The 23,521-nt window shown below is 46.4% G+C and overlaps 1 protein-coding gene across 5 annotated transcripts in view; it reads left to right on the forward strand.

Moving 5' to 3' along the window:
* Positions 1 to 23,521, forward strand: part of MYH11 (myosin heavy chain 11) — a 125,137-nt gene that overhangs the window by 25,387 nt on the left and 76,229 nt on the right. For all 5 annotated transcript variants that reach the window (XM_007466941.1, XM_007466942.1, XM_007466944.1 and 2 more), the window contains one exon: positions 261 to 417. In XM_007466941.1, the coding sequence (XP_007467003.1) occupies positions 261 to 417 (157 nt within the window). The remainder of the gene's footprint in view (positions 1 to 260; positions 418 to 23,521) is intronic.

Genomic DNA, 23,521 nt, shown 5'->3' on the forward strand with positions numbered 1-23,521 from the left:
TCTTTCCCTATATCCAGAGTCAGTGATGCCAAGAGGTTCCCACTAGGACTCTGAGCCTCAGTTTCCCCATCTCTAAAATGAGACTCTGAGTGCATCTGTCTAAGGCTGTCACTGTGAGGATGAAGTGAGAAAATGCACACGGTGGTGCTCAGACAATGCAGGCCATGGTGGGTGTTCTCATGGCTGGACCCCACGGGCCGTTTGTCCAAGCTCTCGTCCCTGCTGGGTTCTGGAAATAAGATGGGTTCTCTGTTTGGCAGACGTACTCGGGCCTCTTCTGCGTGGTGGTGAACCCCTACAAGCAGCTGCCCATCTACTCGGAAAAGATCATCGACATGTACAAGGGCAAGAAGCGGCACGAGATGCCCCCCCACATCTACGCAATCGCCGACACGGCCTACCGGAGCATGCTGCAAGGTGAGCCGCCCGTGGGTGCATGGAGCTCCTCCTCCTCCTCCAGGGAGCCCACCAGGGCTGCTTACCATCACTCCCCGGGCCCCTCCTGTCCTGCCTGACTGCAGTTCTCGCCAAGAATGCAGAGTTTGGCAGGCAGCACTGGGCCTCAGGAGGGTTGTGACTGAAAAAGGGAAAAAGCAAACTGAACATCTGTGTTTGCGGCCCAGGAGGGCAAAGGAGGGCAGATAGCTTGGGCAAATATGGGCATGGGCCCGCTCTGGCTTCCGCTCCAGAGCTCGCTGTCCCTCCAGGCTGCCCGAGGCCCTGGGCAGGCCAGCTGTCTGGAAAATGGTAGGATGCTGTCACCTGGGGAGGGAAGTGGGTGGGGAACAGCCCTGGGGCTGAGCCAACCAGATGTGGATCTGCAACCAGCTGTCACTCACACGCTGTGGGATCCTGTGCAAATGTCTTTTCATCTCCAGCCTCAGTTTCCTCATCTGTGAAAAGAGAGTGATAGGATCCATCTCTCAGCTTGTGGTGAAGATTGTAAAACAGGCTTTTCCACACTGAAGACCTTTGCATATTACCTCCGTGTTTATGTATTATTACTATCATTAATAACTTTTACTGAGGTAGAACATACATACAGTAGAATGCAAAAAGTGCACAAATTCAGTGTCCAGCCTAAAATTAATTTTTACATGTCTACAGTTGTATAATCACCACCCAGACCAAGATGGGAAATAGTTCCAGAAAGTTCCCTCATGCCTCTTCCCATAAATGGAATACCTCCTCGTGTAAATGGATCTGGTCTTGAGATACAGGAGTTCTGCTCTCCTTACACTTGGGAAAGGGCAACAGAAAAGAGCTTTGGCAGTTTTAAAGCTGTGCACAATTGTTATGTGATTTTTAGGTGCGAATAGTCTAGAGGTTGTAAGCCGGCAACTGGTAGACTGGATCCAGCCCTCAGATAAGTTTGGTTTGGTCCACGTGGAGTTTTTTGGGGTTTTTTTAACATCTTTACTGGAGTATAATTGCTTTACAATGGTGTGTTAGTTTCTGCTTTATAACAACATGAGTCAGTTATCCATATACATATGTTCCCATATCTCTTCCCTCTTGCGTCTCCCTCCCTCCCACCCTCCCTATCCCACCCCTCTAGGTGGTCACAAAGCACTGAGCTGATTTCCCTGTGCTATGCGGCTGCTTCCCACTAGCTATCTATATTACGTTGGGTAGTGTATATATGTTCATGCCACTCTCTCACTTTGTCACAGCTTACCCTTCCCCCTCCCCATATCCTCAAGTCCATTCTCTAGTAGGTCTGTATCTTTATTCCCCTCTTACCCCTAGGTTCTTCATGACCTTCTTTTTTTTCTTAGATTCCATATATATGTGTTAGCATACGGTATTTGTTTTTCTCTTTCTGACTTACTTCATTCTGTATGACAGACTCTAGGTCCATCCACCTCACTACAAATATCTCAATTTCGTTTCTTTTTATGGCTGAGTAATATTCCATTGTATATATGTGGCACATCTTCTTTATCCATTCATCCGATGATGGACACTTAGGTTGCTTCCATGTCCTGGCTATTGTAAATAGAGCTGCAATGAACATTTTGGTACATGACTCTTATTGAATTATGGTTTTTTCAGGGTATATGCCCAGTAGTGGGATTGCTGGGTCGTATGGTAGTTCTATTTTTAGTTTTCTAAGGAACTTCCATACTGTTCTCTATCACATGGAGTTTTAAGAATACCTAAATTAGTTGCCAATTTTTAAAAATTTGGAGATTGTACATAAAAATCCAGATTTCTAGGTTGTTTTGAAAGTATTGGAACGTCTGGCAACATGTGATCCCACCTGTCAGCTGCCCCTTTAGAGGGGGTATGAGTTCTCCAGTTCCCCAGTTCTCACCTGGCCTGATGCACTTGTTTGTGTTAACTGCCTGGCCCCTGTGTTTGACTTTGCAACCCCTGGAATATCTTCCTCCAGGACTGTTCTGAGTTGGGAATTGAAAGGAGCCCAGTTCTGGAAGCTCCTGAGGGCAGAGACCCAGGTGTGCCTAGGAGATATAATCCCCCAAGGTAGAGGGGCTCAGGTGTAAGTTCCCCAAGGGTTACTGACAGGGTTAGCCAAACCCCACAGGTGTGACTCAAGCTGGACCACTCTAGACGAGAGACTACCATTACCTCCAAAGGCCAGAATATGGAGCCTTGCAAAGAGGGCTGTGGAGATAAAATCTCAGGTTGTAAAGTGATGACTCTTCGAGTTAGGTATATCGAGTTAGGTGTTTTTGTGAAAAAAAATCATTTGTGGTCTCCCTTAAAAGTATAAAAAAGTATAAAAAAGTATATATGGTGGAAAAGTATAAAATGGTGGTTCACACACCTCTTTGGGAAGCTGAACATCACAAAGTTACAGTGCTTGTATCATTTGGGGTGCTTTTGCTTGCGAGAAACATAGCAACCAATTAAAGTGGCTTAAACAACAGGAATTTATTACCTCACATAGCAAATAGTCTGAAGGTTGATGATTTCAGGCTTAGCTAATTCAGCAGCTCAAAACCAGACTTTTTTGGGATTTTCTTGGCTACTTCCTCATGGTCACAAGATGGCAGCCATAGCTCCAGACATCACATCCTCATGTGATAATATCCAAAAGCATGAAGGACGTGGAGGGTTAGGTTTTTTTCCTATGCCTCTTTTTTATCAGAGAGGAAAACCTTTTCCAGAACCTTCTCAGCAGGCATCCCTTATGCCTGATTGGCTAAAACTTTGTCACATGCCGACCTCTAAACCAATCATTGGCAAAGAGGACTGGAACATTTATGATTGGTTTGGACTATTCCTGGTTCTTTCCTGGAGCTGAGGGAGCTCCCACTAAGCAAATTTTATCTGAATACCAGAATGAAAGAAAATTTCGTCAGCAAAGAGGAAGGGGGGAGTGACAGTGAAGCACTGCCATAGTGCTCTTAAAATATATATGTGTAACTTAAAAAAAAAAACTTGAATCTTATATATTGATTCTAGAAGAAGTAAAACATATATTTAAGCAAAAGAGAGTATACCAGCACCCATAATTCTATCACCCAGAGATCACCACCATTAACCTTTTGCTATGAAACCTTCATACACTAACTGAGCTGGATGGCATGAAATGAAGGACGTTTTGACTATCTGAAAATAATTGGTTCCAGAAAAAAATCACTTAAAACAGGCACTGTAGATTAAGGGGGAAGGGGGCTTGACGGGCTTGAAAAATGACACTGCAAATTATGAACACAGGCTTATTTATTTTACGTGTAATAGGAATTTGGTGGTAATTTCAACTAGATGCTAATTCTTAGATTGAGTATAAAATTAATTCATTTTTTTGCCTTAACATTTTTTTGGACAGAACCATGTGAGAGCATAAGACACCATTCTTCATGTCATGCTTGATTTCTGCAGTGTAGGGTAAGAGGATAATTTTTGCAGACTTACTGGAGAGATCACCACTTTTGCCACGGGCTTTTACTTATTTGGCGTTTAACACAGTGCCTCAAAGCCCCTGTTATGTTACCTTTCCCGATGACTCTCTGATATTTGGTTGTGAATTGATCTGACTTTCTGTGGCCTTTCAAAGGGCATGGACATGTGACATTGCACCTTCAGGGAAATCAACAGTTTTGCAGAGCTGCCACTTCGTTGTGTTTGTATCAAGACAATGGATGTTGACACCCAGTAGTTGGCAAGGTGAAGCCTTTGAGTCGGAGGGCAACAGTGATGCAGACCAGAGAAAGATGTTTCAGTGGGGTCTGATTTCCTAAATAGTCGTCTCATTGAAGAATATTTTTGTGTTGTGATAACTTTCATCTCCCTAGACAACTTCCCGTCCATGGGGCAATGTTATACTCTATACCGGGATCCCTGGGGCTGATTACATTTAATTCCTTTTAGGCTCTATGTTTTAACACAGAATTATATAGTGAAATATAAAATTACTTAGAAATTTCAGGGTCTTCCCTGGTGGCAAAGTGGTTAAGAATCCGCCTGCCAATGCAGGGGACACGGGTTCATTCCCTGGTCCGGGAAGTTCCCAAATGCCACGGAGCAACTAAGCCCGTGCACCACAACTACTGAGCCTGCGCTCTAGAGCCTGCGAGCCACTACTAAGCCCTCGTGCCACAGCTACTGAAGCCTGCATGCCTAGGGCCCCTGCTCCGCAACAAGGAGAAGCCACTGCAATGAGGAGCCTGCGCACCACAACGAAGAGCAGCCCCCACTCGCCGCAACTAGAGAAAGCCCACGCACAGCAACGAAGACCCAACACAGCCAAAAATAAATAAATAAATTAATTAATTAAAAAAATAAAATTACTTTGAAATTTCAAACCTCAAGAGAAAATGACAGCCATGAGCGCACAGAACCATAAAAGATAAGCTCTTTTTAGATTAAATGTTAATCAACAGCTGCTACGTATGTATTCCTTTTGGCCTTACCTGGTGCTTCCTGGCAAATTAGTGATGATAGACTCCAATGGAAAAAAATCCCTCCCCCACAAGAAAAAATCAAGGAGAAAAATATAGGCTTGGGGAAAATAATTTTTTTTCTCTAGAAAGTGGGAATTTGGTTTTTGTGAAGGAACATGTGGGCCCGGTTTGTGACTCTTTTGGTGAATGTTGCTATCCCAGGCTGTACAGTCATTTGGCTTGAATCATGCTGAACTTTCTGTCTTGGAGGTGTCAAGCTAGCAGCTGTGGCTTCCTCCTCAAGTCCTCTGTGGAACAGGCTGGAGTGTGAAGAGGTGGGGTTGGGAAGGGTTGGAGAACACGTTCACTGAATACAGAATGAAATGTTTAAAATATGTGACGTAGATGCTTAAGTTCCCGAGGACCCCTAAGCTCCATAAAACCCACAAACTCCATCCTTGTCTGCCTGCTCATCACTGAATCTCTGGCATGTTTGCTGGTGCCTGGCGTGGAGTAGCTGCTCCGTTAATATTTGTGATGAATGAAGGAAGAACTCTCAGAGTTGTTTAAAGAAAAGAACCAACCAGGGTCAGGATGGGGGCGCGGTTTGTCTTAGAGGGGTGGGGAGTTACAAGCCTTGATGGCTTACTAAGAGGGGAAAGGGGATCTGGGGTGGCGTTCTGGCTGAGAATAGTAACAGGGGAGTTGGGAATATGGTAGGGGATTTCTAAGACATAATTTACTGACTACCCCCTCCTCAAAGGAAGCCAAGCCCCTGGGTTAGAAGAGGATGGGAAAAGTAGGCATTTAAAGATGCAGCTTATATATGTGTATGTGTACATGATGTCGTGTTTACTTTTTACATTTCCCAATTTTTTTCATTTTTTTGGAGAGATGATAGATTCAAATTCAAAAGCTGAAAATTCTCACCTTTCAACCCTTGTGCACTAGATGCCTAATTTGCCTCCCCAGAGATAACCGTCATTTCTAGTTTATTAGATATTCTCCTAGAGATATTTTCTGCACATGTGTTTAGATACATATCTATTTCCCTCTCCCCAAGATTTCCCCACAAATAGTAATATTCCATATGCACCGTTCTATAGGCTGCTAGAGTATTACATGCCTAAAGGGATTCTTTGTTCCTTTTTTCCATTTTTAGTTTTTATTTTTAGTGAAGATATATGTGAAGATGATTCAGAGTCAATTCCCCAAGGCTTATTAAGGAAAATAGCCCTCCTCTTTTGCTTCTCTAATTTCCCCTTCTCCAGGGGTATCCATTATCAACCCTTTAACTAATTTTTGGATAGTTACCTCTGTAATCACTAAAAAACTTGAGTATATTGCTCATATCTTAATTTTTTCCCTGTTTTAGTCAATAGCCTATTGACTTTTCTTTTCTTTTTTTTTTTTTTTTTTTGCGGTACGCGGGCCTCTCACTGTTGTGGCCTCTCCCATTGCGGAGCACAGGCTCCGGACGCGCAGGCTCAGCGGCCATGGCTCATGGGCCCAGCCGCTCCACGGCATGTGGGATCTTCCTGGACCGGGGCACGAACCCGTGTTCCCTGCATCGGCAGGCGGACTCTCAATCACTGCACCACCAGGGAAGCCCTAGCCTATTGACTTTTCATCATGGAACATGAGGATTTAGCTCAGTCACCCCTTTGCTTTGCGCCTCCTGTCTCCTCCCAGCACACATGCATTTGCGCCCTATCTCATAGAATCCCAACATAGTTTTGTATTAACTTTGATGAAAACTATATTCAGAGTTTACATTATTATGACTGTGTAGATGCTCTTCACAGCTGAGCTCCGCACTGTCTTATGATTGCTTTTCCGGTACAATTATTCTTTTCCCTGGAGTTAGTAATTGCCTTTTTTTCCCCAAGTTGATTATCTATGTACTTAATCACTAATTCTACCCCAAATTTTCCTTCAAAATATGTTAATCTCCTTCTAACATGTCTAGCTATGTGTTCAAGATCCTATTGATAGCTTCTCCATGAAGGTGATTGCTACTGGAGTCTTCTGACCTGCCCTGGCTACCCTCCATGACTGGTAGCTGACATTTGGGATCTTCTTTATCATTCTTGGAACACCCTTCAATGCTCTCATGGTGGATTCCTTGTTTCCTAGTTTCCAGGTCTTCTTCCTTGATTTACTCCCTGTTTAAATGCAACACTTTCTCTAGTAGCTTCTCAAGAAAGGATGTATGTGAGGCAAACTGAGATCTTGCATATCTGAAAGTCTTGATGCTTCTCTAATATTTAAGGGCAGTTTAGCTGGGTTTAAATTTTTAAGCAAGAAATAGTTTTCTTTCAGAATTTTTAAGGCACTGCTTCATTAGCTTTGAGACTCAGTTTCATTTTTGAGGAGATAAAAGCCAATCTGGGGCTTTCCTGGTGGCGCAGTGGTTGAGAGTCCGCCTGCCAATGCGGAGGACGTGGGTTCGTGCCCCAGTCCGGGAAGATCCCACATGCCGCGGAGCGACTGGGCCCGTGAGCCATGGCCACTGAGCCTGCGCGTCCGGAGCCTGTGCTCCAGCAACGGGAGAGGCCACAACAGTGAGAGGCCCGCGTACCGCAAAAAAAAAAAAAAAAAAAAAGGCCAATCTGATTCTTGATCCTTTGTGTATGACCAGTTTTTTCTCCTTCCCTGGAAGCTTTTTTTTTTTTTTTTTTCTTTTTCTGACCCTGCTTTATCCCCCTGTTTATGATGGTGGAATCTGGCATGTGTCTGTTTTCACCCATTGCGCTGGAGACTGAGTGGACCCTCATAATCTATAAACTCAGGTCCTTAAATTCTGGGAAATTTTTGTGAATTATGTCCTTAATGATTTCTTTCTCTTTGTATTCTCTCTCCTGTTTTTTTCTAGATGTTTTCTTATTTCCATAATGGAATTCCTAGATTGTTTTTATGATTTTTATCTTTCTCGTCTCATTTATTTTCTGGGCAGTTACCTCAACTTTATCTTATGAACCTTCCATTGAGTTTTCAATTACTGCTTTCATTAAAAAAAAAAAAATTCCAAGAGCTCTGTTTTGTTTCCTGAATGTTTCTTTCTTATGACATTCTTTTTCCATGTATGTCCCTTTTCTTGGAGGGTACTTTTACACAGGTAGGTCTCTGTTTCCTCCAAGAGGCATATTTTCTTTTTTATTTGTTTTAATTTATGTTTGTCATATTAGTGGCTTTCTTCAGATGCTCGGTGAATTATTGGCTGTCCATTCATCTGGGATGCTTTAATGCATGGGCACCAAAAAGTTGATGGCAGCTCCGTGCTTGCAGGAGGAGCTTGCTGATGATGAGCTTGGCTATGGGCACGTGAAGCTGGGCTGCTCCATCGGGGCACTTCTGCTATATCTTTCAGTCTTTTTTCTTGGGCTGATGAGGTTCTTCAGAGAAGACTTGTGCAGTCTTCTGCCTGGAGGGGAAATATCTGTCTACCATCATTTTGAGGGTCTAGTTGAGAAGAGGCTGAGGGTTTCAAACTGTGGGATCAAACTTGCATGTTATTCTCCTGCTGTCAGTATGGTCCCTGGTGTCCCCCAAGACAGAGACCCTCTATTTCTTCCTCTCCAGAGAATAAATCTGCCCCCCTTCTGTGGGTTGTGGGAAGGGCAGTCACTTGGCTGCAGGGGTGTAGAAGGTATCTGGAGTATCTAGCAGCTTCTCAAACAGACATTCAATCCGTCCTTCTGGGATTTTTTTCCCTCTAACCCCTTCCCAAAGCCCCGGGGGCTGCCAATTACTGAGGTTTGGGGCTGGAGGCAGGGGTCTCTGCTTCTCCACTTTCCCCACCGCCAGCTTAGACTTCTCTCCTGGGACTGTCATCACTCATCCTGTTTGCTGGCTTCCCAGGTTGTGCTGCTGTTCTCTCCTCTCCTGTTCATTTGAACGGCTTCATGTGTTTTTGAAAAACCCCTTTACTGTCACTTTAGTAAAGGTTTGGGGAGGAAGAAGCGCTAAATACCTGTGTTCAACCCACTATCTTTTCTTTTTTTTTTTTTTTTTAGCATCTTTATTGGAGTATAATTACTTAACGATGGTGTGTTAATTTCTGCTATATCACAGAGTGAATCAGCTATACATATACATATATCCCCATATCTCCTCCCTCTTGCATCTCCCTCCCACCCTCCTTATCCCACCCCTCCAGGTGGTCACGAGCTGATCTCCCTGTGCTATGCGGCTGCTCCCCACTAGCTATCTATTTTACATTTGGTCGTGTATATATGTCCATGCCACTCTCTCACTTCGTCTGAGCTTACCCTTCCCCCTCCCTGTGTCCTCAAGTCCATTCTCTACGTCTGCGTCTTAATTCCGGTCCTGCCCCTAGGTTCATCAGAACTATTTTTTTTAGATTCCATATATATGTGTTAGCATACGGTATTTGTTTTTCTCTTTCTGACTTATTTCACTCTGTATGACAGACTCTAGGTCCATTCACTTCACTACAAATAACTCAGTTTTGGGGCTTCCCTGGTGGCGCAGTGGTTGAAAGTCCACCTGCCGATGCAGGGGACATGGGTTCGTGCCCCGGTGCGGGAGGATCCCACATGCCATGGAGCAGCTGGGCCTGTGAGCCATGGCCACTGAGCCTGCGCATCCGGAGCCTGTGCTCCGCAAAGGGAGAGGCCACAACAGTGAGAGGCCCGCGTACCGCATAAATAAATAAATAAATAAAAGTTGGGGGTAAATGGGAAAAAACCCTCAATTTTGTTTCTTTTATGGCTGAGTAGCAGTCCATTGTATATATGTGCCACATCTTCTTTATCCATTCATCTATCAGTGGACACTTAGGTTGCTTCCATGTCCTGGCTATTGTAAATAGTGCTGCAATGAATATTGTGATACACGACTCTTTTTGAATGATGGTTTTCTCAGGGTATATGCTCAGTACTGGGATTGCTGGGTCATAGGGTAGTTCTATTTTTAGTTTTTTAAGGAAGCTCCATACCGTTCTCCATAGTGGCTGTATCAATTTACATTCCCATCAACAGTGCAAGAGGGTTCCCTTTTCTCCACACCCTCTCCAGCATTTATTGTTTGTAGATTTTGTGATGATGGCCATTCTGGCCGGTGTGAGATGATACCTCATTGTAGTTTTGATTTGCATTTCTCTAATGATTAGTGATGTTGAGCATCCTTTCATGTGTTTGTTGGCAATCTGTATATCTTCTTTGGAGAAATGTCTATTTAGGTCTTCTGCCCATTTTTGGATTGGATTGTTTGTTTTTTTGATACTGAGCTGCATGAGCTGCTTGTAAATTTTGGAGATTAATCCTTTGTCAGTTACTTCATTTGCAAATATTTTCTCCCATTCTAAGGGTTGTCTTTTCATCTTGTTTATGGTTTCCTTTGCTGTGCAAGAGCTTTTAAGTTTCATTAGGTCCCATTTGTTTATTTCTGTTTTTATTCCCTTTCTCTAGGAGGTGAGTCAAAAAGGATCTTGCTGTGATTTATGTCATAGAGTGTTCTGCCTATATTTTCCTCTAAGAGTTTAATAGTGTCTGGCCTTACATTTAGATCTTTAATCCATTTTTGGTTTATTTTTGTGTATGGTGTTAGGGAGTGTTCTAATTTCATTCTTTTACATGTACCTGTCCAGTTTTCCCAGCACCACTTATTGAAGAGGCTGTCTTTTCTCCATTGTATCTTCTTGCCTCCTTTATCAAAGATAAGGTGACCATATGTGTGTGGGTTTATCTCTGGGCTTTCTATCCTGTTCCATTGATCTATATTTCTGTTTCTGTGCCAGTACCATACTGTCTTGATTACTGTAGCTTTGTAGTATAGTCTGAAGTCCAGGAGCCTGGTTCCTCCAGCTCCATTTTTCTTTCTCAAGATTGCTTTGGCTATTCAGGGTCTTTTGTGTTTCCATACAAATTGTGTGATTTTTTGTTCTAGTTCTGTGAAAAATACCAGTGGTATTTTGATAGAGATTGCATTGAATCTGTAGATTGCTTTGGGTAGTATAGTCATTTTCACAATTCAACCCACTATCTTTTGATGGAAATTCTCTCACACCTTCTTTTCCAAAAAAGCAATAATGGTCATAGTGGATTTTTATTGTGTGCTTCCTATATGCACAAGGCTTTCCAGGAATAATCTCCATTCATCCTTCCCACAAACCCACAAGGGAGACAGGATCAGATTAGAACCTTTAAATTAAGCCCTGAAACTATTATGGTGCGCACACATGTAATCCAGAATAAAAAGAACACTAAACTATAAAGTAATGAAAGCCAACAAAGTTTTAAGTTTTCCCATGACATTTACTATGATAGTTTTTAAGATGTAGCAAATATTGACTCCTTTGAATTGTTCTTTATTTTTACCTCCCTCCCTTCCTTTGCTTGTGTACCTATGTTTACATGACTGGTCAGATAATCCAACCCTGGAGGCAGGTGCTATTTTTAGCCCCATTTTATTGCTGGGGAAACTGAGGCTCAGGGAGTTGAAGAACTTGACACATGAGTATCAGAGTGGATTTGAACTTGGTTTATCAGACTGCAAAGCCCAGGGCTTGCTGGACAAGTGGGTGATGCTGAGCTGCTGCACAGGCCCCTCCTGCCCCATGGAAGGCTGTTTGCTCCTGCAGGGCTGTCTCCTCACATCTCAGGGGGTTAGTGTTGAGGGCTCAGCACTTGGGAAGCTGACATTAGTGACTTCAGCAAATTAGCATGATGAGTGTGGGGAAAGCATCACCAAAGCTTTCCCGACAAAATCTACTTTGGATCTCCCACCGCCCCTCTGTGGGTCCCTGGAGTGAGGGATGGTGTGAAAGGCAGATGAGATTTCATTCTGAGGATGAGCGGAACCATCAGGATCTGTCACTGGAAGTGTTGTGTCCTCACCTAATTAACACCAAATGGCCACTCTCAGGGGATTAAAGAAAAAAGCAACAGCTACAGACCTTTATCAGCCCAGGCTCTTGGCTGAACCCTCTTCAGGCTGCAGAGAGGTCTGTGGGAGTGGAGTGAGCCAAACTCCGATCTCTGCTTTGCAAGTTCCCACACTCAGTCTGAACCCTCTGTCCATGGCCGGCAGGCACTGGGGGGCTGGCTCGTGCTCCCCCAACTCCCAAGGGGCTCCCCTGTAAGCTCAGCAGAGACAGGAAGGGCAGTGACGCGCATTGGGCTCACCGCCCAGTAGATCCTGCCTCCCTTGGCCCTTGCCGGTCCCCTGCAGGACAGCCTCCCCATTTGACAGACTGAAGAAACTGAGGCTCAGAGCACCGAGTGGCTTGGCCCCCGAGCTGAGTGTCAAACCTGGCAACGTCACCTTTGGCCACCCTGGAAACATTCTCTGAGGCAGTATGGTAGATAGTGTAGTGCTGTTACCCCCATTTAACAGATGAGGAAACTGAGGCCCCAAAAGGCTAAGGGACTGGCTTAGGCCTTATAATTAGAAAGGGTTGAACTTGGCCTGATATCCTGTCCTCCTGGGACAGAATCACTGCTGTCTGTAACCACTTCACTGGCTCACTGTTGTAGAGGACAGAGAGGATGGAGTGGTAATGATAAAAAAGCTCATAGTAATAGCACTTATTATGCTTTTGAGTGGGCCTTGGGTATTTTTAAGCTCTTTGTGTGTCCAGTCTCATTTCATTTTCACATCCTTGGAATGTGTGGGTTTTTATCCCTTCCTGGTGAGGAAACTGATGCTCTGAGTTGCCTAAGAGGTGGAGCCGGGAAGTAATTCCAAGTCATTTTGCTCTTGAGACTGTGTTCCTGTGACACATCCCCAGGGAGGGGACCAGTTGCATGCTTCTCTGCCTTTTGGAGACTTTGCTGCAGCTCTCTGCTCAGCATCTGGACTGGCGGTGTGAGGGATGCTGGCAGCTCCATCTGTCTGGCCCCCTCTGGTTGGCCCTCTGAGTTATCATGAGAAGATCACGTTCTTTGGCAGGAAATGAGGAAGGAGGATCATCTGATTCTGATGAGCATTTTACAGACTGCCCATGGTGTCTCACACAGGTGGGAAAGAGCTAAGGAGAATTAATTTTTTTTAAATAAGCAGTAAAGGGCTTCCCTGGTGGCGCAGTGGTTGAGAGTCCGCCTGCCGATGCAGGGGACACGGGTTCGTGCCCTGGTCCGGGAAGATCCCACATGCCACGGAACGGCTGGGCCCGTGAGCCATGGCCGCTGAGCCTGCGCGTCCGGAGCCTGTGCCCCGCAACGGGAGAGGCCACAGCAGTGAGAGGCCTGCGTACCGCAAAAAAAAAATTAAAAAATAAAAAAAATAAGCAGTAAATATTGAGTTGGAGAAGCAGATATGCTTAAGGGAGTGGATTTGGGAAGCTCTGGCTGCCACTTGCTGATGGTGTGTTCCTCTTGGCCTATATGCATGCTCCAGCCTCCCGGCTCTGTGTCCTCCCAGCCTCAGAGAGAATCTAGCTCCCTGTTCCCTTTTTTGTCCAAAAGTATTGATTGAGGCCTCACTGTGGGGAGGCTTGTGGTGGGGGACACAGTCTACTGAGGGGTGCAGATGTTAATCAAATCCAACCACAAGTACATGTGTTGTCGGGGAGATCAAGGGAGTTGTGAGGTGGACCCTGGGACCTGTCCCAGGCTGGGAGGGCAGAGGAGGCCTCCTTACCAGGTGACATGTGGGCCTAAGGGAGCTGATGGGATACACGAGGCTGTGGGGCTGGAGCAGAGAGGAGGACACAGAAAGTGGAGGTGGGAGTTGTGGCCCGGGAGGCCACCGGGAGGATATCAATCTTCGGGTACCCACGCCCCCTTAGCTGGCCAGTTCCACTATTAAAGATGCCAGAGCTTCATGCGGGTCTGGAAGAATCCTGCTGGGGTCCAGCACAAGCTCTCAGAGTACCTCTGCCCACCCAGTATCTCTTCCTCCCCACGCTGCTGGGGGGAGGAGGATGGAGAGAGGAAAGCCTGGACTTACAGAGCAGAGGTTTAGGGAGTCACTTTGGAGCGGGTTCAAATCCCAGCTCTGCCAAGGCGCCCACTTCTCTGTGCCTCAGTTTCCTCATTTGTCCCATGAGAAGACACCTATCCCGGTGGTTGTGAGGGTTGATTTGGACAGTGCCTGGGGAGTACAGCACTAGGCAGGCAAGTGCAGGGCCTGAGCTGTCACCTGGCTGGGCCCAGGGTGGAGGCCCAGCACTGACCTTGGGTCTGGAACCCTCCGCATCCACCTTTGTGGGTGGCATTAGGGAGGGAGCCACCTTTCTGCACTTGGTGGAGGCCAGGTCCTTCCCTGGTCGTGGGGAGCGGTGACCCTGCGGGGACATGGGCTTGGCCACCTCCCTCTCCATGAGTCCCACAGCAGCCTGGTGTGGGAGGGAGGAAGGGAAGCTGCCAGCCCGGGCTGCTCTCAGGCCCAGCTCGGTTTTCTCCTTTTATGGTCAGCCTGCAGGCCTCTGGCTCCCCAGCCAGAAACCACGAGCTGGTGTCGGAATCAGGCCGAAATAGCTGGTCTGTGGGGAGCTGGACGTCTCCTGGGAGACTCAGGCCTGGTGCAGGGGAGACAGCAGAGAGCCCTTTCTGTCCTTGGAAAGCTCCCCCGAACACCTGCTCATCCAAGGCCAGACCCCCAGGCCCAGGAGAAGGAGGGAAGACAGGCGCATTTGGGGCTGGGGTGTGAGGTGAGGCAGACCCCAGGGCTCCGGGCCGGGCAGCTCAGCCAGGCGCAGGCGGTGCTGGGGTGCGGGCTCCAGCCCTGCCATCTCTGCTCTTGTGCTGTGCTCTTTCCCATCTCTGACTTCCTGTGGCCCAGGCCCTCTGCTTGGGATGCTCTGCTTCCTTGGTGACTTTTCCCTTGCGGATTCCTACACATCCTTTTCTGTGTGGCTCAGTTGTCCCCTCAGCTGCTAACAGGTCCTGTCTGTCTCTCGGGGAGCGTGAAAACAGCCTTTCTGTAGCACTTCTGGCATTTACCCACTGTGGCATTAGCCCACATCTTGCAGTCCGGTCTTTGCCCATCTGACCCCCACACTGGATCATAAGCTTCTCAAAAGCAAAGACTAAGCAGGTCTTAGTAAACTTTGTGTTTCCAGTGCCTGACACATAGTAGGGGCCCTGGACTTGTTTGCTGAGTGAATATGTGAATAAAGGAAGAAGCACGGACTGTGGCTTCAATCTGAATTCCTTTCTGAGAGAGAGAGAGAGAGATTGAGCGAGAGAAAAAATGATTGGTTGAGACTGATTCAAATCAACAAGCATTTCCTGAGTACCTACTATGTGTCAAACATGGTCCCTGCCCCCCTGGATCAGGCACAGCCCTTGGCCCTTGGGAAATCATGGGCCAGTAGGAGAAGCATTAAAGCAGTTTTGTCAAGTAAGCAAATAAATAAATAAAAAAATTCAGGTGATGAAATTATACAGTTATTTTTCCCCCCTAAGGAGAAGATAAAACAGGATGATGGGACCAAGAGAAACTGAGGAGGCTTCCCTGGTGGCGCAATGGTTGGGAGTCTGCCTGCCGATGCAGGGGACATGGGTTCGTGCCCTGGTCCGGGAGGATCCCACATGCCGCGGAGCGGCTGGGCCCATGAGCCATGGCCGCTGAGCCTGCGCGTCCGGAGCCTGTGCTCCGCAGCAGGAGAGGCCACAGCAGTGAGAGGCCCGCGTACCGCAAAAAAAAAAAAAAAAATAGAGAAACTGAGGGAGTGCCAAGAAGGCCCGTGTGGCTGGGATGTAAGTGGGGGAGGGAAGTAACCAGATGAGGTTGAGAAGCAGCAGGAGCCTCCCCATAGACCATTACAAGCCCATTTAATATCAGCAACAAAGACTGTATGACATGGTCAACGCTTATAGTCAAATGTTAAATGAAAAGGACTAGAAAATCACGCCATCGAATGGCATCAATTGTGTAAATCACTCTAAACCGCTATAAAAAATAATGAAAAGGAGATATATCCAAATATTAACCATCACAGGGTAGGGGGATTTTGTCTTTGCCAAACTTTCTGCAGTTGTTGTGTACTAATTTTGTAATCCAAATAAAAAATTAATAACTTATTTAAGAAAAAAAAAGTAGTTTTGTAACTGTTGAAAAATGAATAGATCTGTATGATGTTTAAGGAATCAGATCTCTTGGTTTAGAGGTGATGTAAAAGTAACATTGTTTTTTAATAAACTTTTATTGTGGTGTAATTTATATACCATAAATCAATCCATTTTGAGTATGCAATTCACCAGTTATTGGTGAATTTACAAGGTTATGCAGCCATCACCACAAGTTTATCTTTCTGTCATCCCAGAAAGAAATCTTGTGCCCACTTGTGGCCTCTTATAGTGACTCCCCCATTCCTACTCCCAGTTCCATCCCATCACTACCTACTTTCTGTCTCCATAGATTTACCTCTTCTGGATATTTAGTATAAATGGAGTGAATGATACAACATGTGGTATTTTGTGACTGACTTCTTTTACCTTGCATAATGTCTTCAAGGTTTATCCATGTTGTAGCCTATATCAGTGCTTCATTCCTTTTTATGGCTGAGTAATACTCTATTGTATAGATAGACTACATTTTGTTTATCCATTTACCAGTTGGACATTTGTATTGTTTCTACTCTTTGGTAAAGTAGCATAATTTTTACTAAGATGAAAAAGAAATATTCTGCCTGTCATATTAAGGGAAAATAGTCCATTACCGTTCCAAATAATCCTTTTCTCCTAAAAAGTATTGAGGTGAAACAATGATCATGGTGAGATTAAGTGCTACAATGGAGGGAATCTTTGGACTATGGGAGCCAGGGTCACCACCAGAACAGGTGGTACCTTTATAGAATTAGAAAAAGGTACCCTTTTCTCAAGGCATCTTTCTTCCATCTGCTGAAAGATGGTTGTAATAAATATACAAATCTACAGTGACCAGTGTGAATGGTTCTCCCTTAGAGTTATGCAGTGTACAACTCATACCACTGTCCATGGCAGCCCTGGGGGGAGATGTAGAGTAGAAAGGCCCCCAACTTAGCTCTAGGGAGGTATGGAGTCAGAGAAAGTATCATAGAGGAGGTGATTCTCAGGGTGACATTTCAAGAATGGATTAGGGTATATACCCCAAAGAATTGAAAACAGGTGCTCAAAAATTGTACTTGAATGTTCATAGCAGCATTGTTCACAATAGCCAAAAGCTAGGAACAACCCAAACACCCATCAACGGATGAGTGGAACCATGAATGTGGTCTATCTATACATTGGGGTACTATTCAGCCGTAAAAAAGAATGAAGTTCTGATACATGTTACAACAGGGGTGAACCTCAAAAACATCATGCTAAGTGAAAGAAGCCAGACACAAAAGGCCACATATTGTACAATTGTATTTGTGTGAAATGTCCACAATAGGCAAATCCATAGAGGCAGACAGTGGATTCGTGGTTGCCAGGGGTTATGGGGAGTGGGGGATGGAGAGTGACTGTTTAAGGGATATGAGGTTTTATTTGGGACTGATAAAAATGTTTTGGAACTAGACAGAAGTGTGAGTTGCACGACATTGTGAACGTACTACATGCCACTGAATTGTTCACTTTTCCATGGTTAAATTTATGTGGTGTGAATTTCACTTAAAAGGGAAAAAAAAAGAGAAAAAGAGAATGGATTAGGCGGGTAGAAAAGTGATGAAGATGGTGCTCTGGGCAGAAGAAACAGTGTGTGCAAAGCTTGAGGGGGAAACTGCTTTGCACATTCAGAGAACTCTGCTCTCTCGTGTCAGACACGATCTCAAGCTCAGGGAAGGAATCAGCTAGGAAGCCCGGGGAAGTTAGTCTCCCGGGCTGTGCATGGGTCGGCAAGAAGCACCCACGCTGAGCCCTCCTGCCCATAACCAACCAGGGCACAGTTAGCTTCCCACGCTTGGAGCCGGTGTGTTTCCGATGGGAATGTCCCAGGCCGGAGGTCCCCTGGCAGCGCCCAGCATGGATCCGCCCCGGCAGCTGCCCAGCCTTTCCCTGGAGCCCGCTCCCTCTCCTGGGGACCTGGGAGGAGAGGCCTCAGGACAGGCATCTGACCCTATAAATCTCTCATCCTCTGGGTGTAGGTTTCCCAAGGCTGCTGGGAAAGACTGCCCGTCTCCCTGTGGCAGATGGATGGAGATAGCCCGTCCGTCTGTCCATCTCAAAATCACTCCTTAAAATAGTGCAGGCTCTGGGCCAGGCCTAGCGGGTTCTCTCTCTGCTTGGGTGCTGATCACAGGGTGCTGGTTCCTCCATGTCTTGCCTTTCTGCCCCTTCCTGAATCCGTTTTGAACTGGTTTCCTAGTTTGCTCTGGTCCTCAGCAGACTTCTCCCTCCAGGTGGAAGTTGGAGGCACAGGCATCCATATTCCCTCGATTCCAGTCCAAGGAGCTGGCGGTTGTACCAGCACAGGGTACCTCCCTCCACAAATTTCTTGTGATGCTGACCTCTGTCTCTCTCCAGAGTGTACTGGGGAGATGAAAGTTTTACTGTTTTTATCTTGGAAGGAAATGCCACCAGCGCATGGTTGTGGGTTATCTGAGGAACACAAAACAAAGCCATGGCCTGGAAGCAAGGCCTCTGGGATCATGCACCTCAGTTTCAGTCCCCGCCTGCCGCTTCCTAGCTGTGTGACTGTGTTCATTATCTAGGGCTGCTGTACAAATGGCTGCAAACTTGGTGGCTTAAAACAACAGGAGTTTGTTTTCTCATAGTTCTGGATGCCAGAGGTCTGAAATCAAGGTGTCATCAGGGTTGGTTCCTTCCAGAGGCTCCGAGGGAGAATCCAGTCCAGACGCTTCTCTTCTGGCTTCAGGCGGCTGCCAGGTCCTCGGCATCCTCATCTTGTAACTGCATCCCTCCAACCTGCCTCCTCCTTCACGTGGCTTCTCCCTCTGCCTCTAATTCCCCTCTCCTTTCTCTTATAAATAAGGACACTGGTCATTGATTTAGGTCCCATCCTAAATCCAAGATGATCTCATCTGGAGATCCTTAATTAATTACATCTGTAAGACCCCTGTTCTAAATAAGGTCACCTTCTGACTTTCCGAGTGGACACTTCTTTGGGGGCCACAGGTCAGCCCACTGCAGTGACCTCGGGCAAGTCGCCTCACTCCACTGTACTACCCTCATCTGTAAAGTGGCCGTGGTGCCAGTGCCCAGCTCAGGGGCTGCTGTGAGGGTGGAACGGGTCACCTTGCACAGAAGGAGCTCGGGGGGGCCCGCAGCACAGTGCATACTCTGGAGGTGGGTGCTGCTGGGGACGCTGCAGGCAGGCAGCTGTTTCTTTCCTCTCTTTCCTAAGTTTCATGGTCATAATGGGCTCCCTGAGAGCAATAAAGACTATTTTTACATTACCCATTTTTGGTGAGATGCGGGAATGGTCATACATGCTCATAGCATAAACACCAGCGGGACAGAAGGAGGTGGAGTCTCCCTCCTCTGCTGGTTCTCAGTCCCTCAGACCCTCTTCTCAGGGACAACCATCGTTGGGGTGTCGAGTAGCTTCACGATATATCCAACATACACAAGTCTTTGAAGATGTGTGTGTGTGTGTGTGTGTGTGTGTGTGTGTGTACACCTTAGGTATGTATATGTGTGTGTGTGAAAATATATCCCTCTTTTTAAAACATAAAAGGTGTAATGCTATGTCACCTAGCCTTTTATTTTTTAGCTTACTATGTCTTGGAGATTGTTCTGCGTCAGTGCATGATGATCTGCCTGGTTCCTTTCAGTGGCTGCCCAATGTGCCGCTGTGTGGCCTTACCAGATTTTTTTTTTTTTAATGTCTTCTATTTCTTTCTTTCTTTATTTTTGGCTGCGTTGGGTCTTCGTTGCTGCGCACGGGCTTTCTCTAGTTGCGGCGAGCGGGGGCTACTCTTCGTTGCAGTGTGCAGGCTTTTCATTGTGGTGGCTTCTCTTGTTGCGGAGCACGGGCTCTAGGCATGCGGGCTTCACTAGTTGTGGCACACAGGCTCAGTAGTTGTGACTCGCGGGCTGTAGAACGCGGGCTCAGTAGCTGTGGCACATGGGCTTAGTTGCTCCGCGGCATGTGGGATCTTCCTGGACCAGGGCTCCAACCGTGTCCCCCTGAGTTGGCAGGCAGATTCTTAACCACTGTGCCACCAGGGAAGTCCCCAGATTTTTCTCTAAGTTAATTTTTAGTTTATATTGGAATGTAGTTGATTTACAAAGTTGTGTTAGTTTCAGGTGTACAGCAAAGTGATTCAATTTTACATATGCATATATCCATTCGTTTTCAGATTCTTTTCCCATTTAGGTTATTACAGAGTATTGAATAGAGGTCCCTGTGCTGTACAGTAGGTCCTTGTGGATTATCTATTTTATATATAGTAGTGTGTATATGTTAATCCCAGTCACCCAATTTATCCCCCCCACCCATGCCCTACCAGATTTTAAATACCAAAATGTATTTCGCTAGTCTGCAGTTGATAGACTCGTTGAATGGTTTCTTTCCGGTCTTTTGCTTTTGCTGATATTCTTGCAGTGACCAACTTAAACGTCTGTCCTTGGGCACACGTGTGGGAGTTTCCGATGTGGCTATTTCTTGAGGTTTGTGGAGCAGCCCACGAGTCATAGGAGGAGGCAGGGATGTAGGCCTGATCAGAATCAGCACAGCTGGACCGGAAGACGGGACTTCGTGGTGATGGAGAGTCCTGATGCCAAAGGAGGGGCTGCCTCTTTCTCCCTGCGAAGGGCTGCCCCTTGCCCTCGGCTCAGAGGTCAAACTTGCCTGAGGGGAGCCTCCCCAGACCCCCTGAACGTGGCCCTTGCAGGCAGCTGTGGCCCATGCTACCAGCTCAAGGTGGAAAAAATGAGAGTGAGAAAGAGGAATGAAATAGCCTTTTGGCTCTTCTGCCTTTTGTCCTGGGGATTTGGCTCAGCCAGGCCACCAGAATGTCCATCTGTTATCTGAGAGGATAGAGAGAAGTTTGTTTGGAGATAGGCATAGGGTCAATGGAGCTTGCACAGTCATCTCATTCATCTGACCCTGGAGTGGACCAGATCTTCTTTATGTGATGTAAATCTGCCTCCCTTTCCCAGATATGGTCATGACTATCCTCTCTGGTCCCCAGTGATGCATAGGCATGGGCTATTCCTGTCCCATCCATCCTCACATCCTTCCTTCCATCCATCCTCCCATCCATCCATCCATCCTCCCATCCTCCCATCCATCCATCTGACAAATATAATTGAGCACCTGCTATATGCCAGGTACTTGAGATACAGTGTTAAACAAAACAGACAAGCCTCCCTCTTCCCCCAATAAAGCTTGCTTTCCAGCACAGGGAGATAGACAAACACAAGAGGTCATCGCAGATGGCTCTAAGTGATGTGAAGGAAATAAACAGGTTAATTGCCTGAGTGCCCTGAGGCAACTGCCTGCATCCCTGTGGACAGAGACTTAGAAAAGGCCTCTCGGAGAGTGGAAGCCCTCAAGATGATGGGAAGGCATCACCCATGGCAAAAATTGGGGAGAGAGTGTTCCAGGCAAAGGCCCTGGAAGGGAAGAGTGTGTTCTCTGTGAGGAGCAGGTGGCTGTTTAGGAGCTGAGTAGGGGTAAGGAGAGAAAGGTGCCAGTGAGGCAGCTGGGTGGGGACACATCAGGCCAGACTTCGTAGGCCATGGTGGGGAGACTGGGGACCACTGGGACTAGCCAGCTCGTTTTGACCAGGCCGTGGCTGATCTGACTCTTTTTTTTTTTTTTTTTTTTTTTTTTTTTTGCAGTACACGGGCCTCTCACTGTTGTGGCCTCTCCTGTCGCGGAGCACAGGCTCCGGACGCGCAGGCTCAGTGGCCATGGCTCACGGGCCAAGCCGCTCTGCGGCATGTGGGATCTTCCCAGACCAGGGCACTAACCCATGTCCCCTGCATCGGCAGGTGGACTCTCAACTACTGCGCCACCAGGGAAGCCCCTGATCTGACTCTTTTAAGATTTTTCTACTATAATGCAATAGCACCTCACACCTGTCAGGATGGCTGTTATCAAAAATCAGAAAGTAGTTAAGTGTTGATGTGGATGTGGAGAAACTGGAATGTTGGTACATTGCTGGTGGGAAAGGAAACTGGTGCAATCACTATGGAAAACAGTATGGTGACTCCTTGAAAAGTTCAACAGAATTGGCACATAATCCAGCAATTCTGCTTCTGAGCATATACCCCAAAGACTTGAAGGCAGGGACACCAACAGATATTTGTACACCCATGGTCATAGCAACACTATTCACAGTAGCCGAGAGATGGAAGCAACCCAGGTGTCCATCAACAGATGAATAGATAAACAAAATGGGGTATATCCATACAATGGACATTTTGACATATGCTGCAACATGGATGAACCTTGAGGAAACTATGCTAAATGAAATAAGCCAAACACAGAAAGACAAATTCTGTGCGATTCCACTTACATGAGACACTTATAGTAGTCAAAAATCGTAAAGACAGAAAGTAGAATGGTGGCTGCCCGGGGCTGGAGGAAGGAGGGACTGAGGAGTTATTATTTAATGGATATGGAGTTTGTTTGGGAAAATGAAAAAGATGGATGGTGGTGATGCTTGCACAACAATGTGAACATGCTTCATGCTGCCGAACTGGACACTTTAAAATGGTCTCAATGGTAAATTTTATGTATGTTTTACCAAAATTTTTAAAATTTATAAGGGAAAAAAGAAGACCCCTCCGGCTGCCCTGTGAGAACGGCAGGGGCGTGGGCAGAAGCAGGGAGATGGGAGGGGAGGATCTGGGCCTAAAGTGATGGTTCTCAGACCAGGTGTGGCAGCGGTGATGGGATGGATCTACGCTGATTCATGGGAAGCAGATCCTTCCATCCCCGAAGCCACTTCATGCCCCAGTTTCCTTCTTGTCACCTTAGACCTTAGGTGGTAAGGCTGCTTCTCTGGCCTGGGAAGGAGGCCTCACTCCTTCCCTTGACTGGTCTCTGCTGGTCTCTCCAAGCTGCCTTGTCTCCCAATTCCTTCCCTAATCCAGCAGGAGTCTTGGCCCCTAGGGACCCCCGTTCCATTTCCTGTGCCCTGTCCTGTATTTGGAACAGCAGAAAATGCCCAGACTCTGATGCATGATGCTTCAACCCCCAGGATGGTCCCTGAAGTGGCTGTGTGACTTTGGGTTACCTGACCTCAGTTTCCTTAAACTTAAAAGGGTCAGGGTCAAAGACCACACAGGGAAAGTGCCAGAAAAGTGTATCTGGCCCATAATAGGTGTGCAATAAATAGTAGGTGTTGGGTTCAAATTCTGCCTCATCCACTTACTAGCTGTGTAACTGTGGGCAAGTTTTAAAATTTCTCTGTACCTCAGTTTATTAACCTGTGAAATGGGGATAAAATTGGTCTGTCTCATAGGATGTACGGGAGTTGAATGAGTTAATACAGGCAAATGATTGAAATAATGCATGACACAGAGAAGGTGCTAAGTAGTAGGTACTATTATGTGGTATTTTCAGGGTCTAGCATGGGGACGAATACCTGGTAGATGCCCTAAAAGCATTTGTTGAATGAATGAATGAGTGACTCAGTTTCTTGTGTGTATATTGAACTTCCCCATCAAGAAACTCATGTCTTCCAGGTTTGGAGTTGGCTTTTTTCAGTGCTCACCAAGCTACACCTCCTCTGTGTCAGGGACTTAGGGTTCAGGGGCTAGGGATCCAGAAACTGAGGGAAGTGGGGTCCAGAACTGGATACTTCTGCCTATGAGCGGTTC

This window comes from Lipotes vexillifer, unplaced genomic scaffold, assembly GCF_000442215.2.
Source record: "Lipotes vexillifer unplaced genomic scaffold, Lipotes_vexillifer_v1.1 scaffold232, whole genome shotgun sequence".
NCBI classification, from domain to species: domain Eukaryota; kingdom Metazoa; phylum Chordata; class Mammalia; order Artiodactyla; family Lipotidae; genus Lipotes; species Lipotes vexillifer.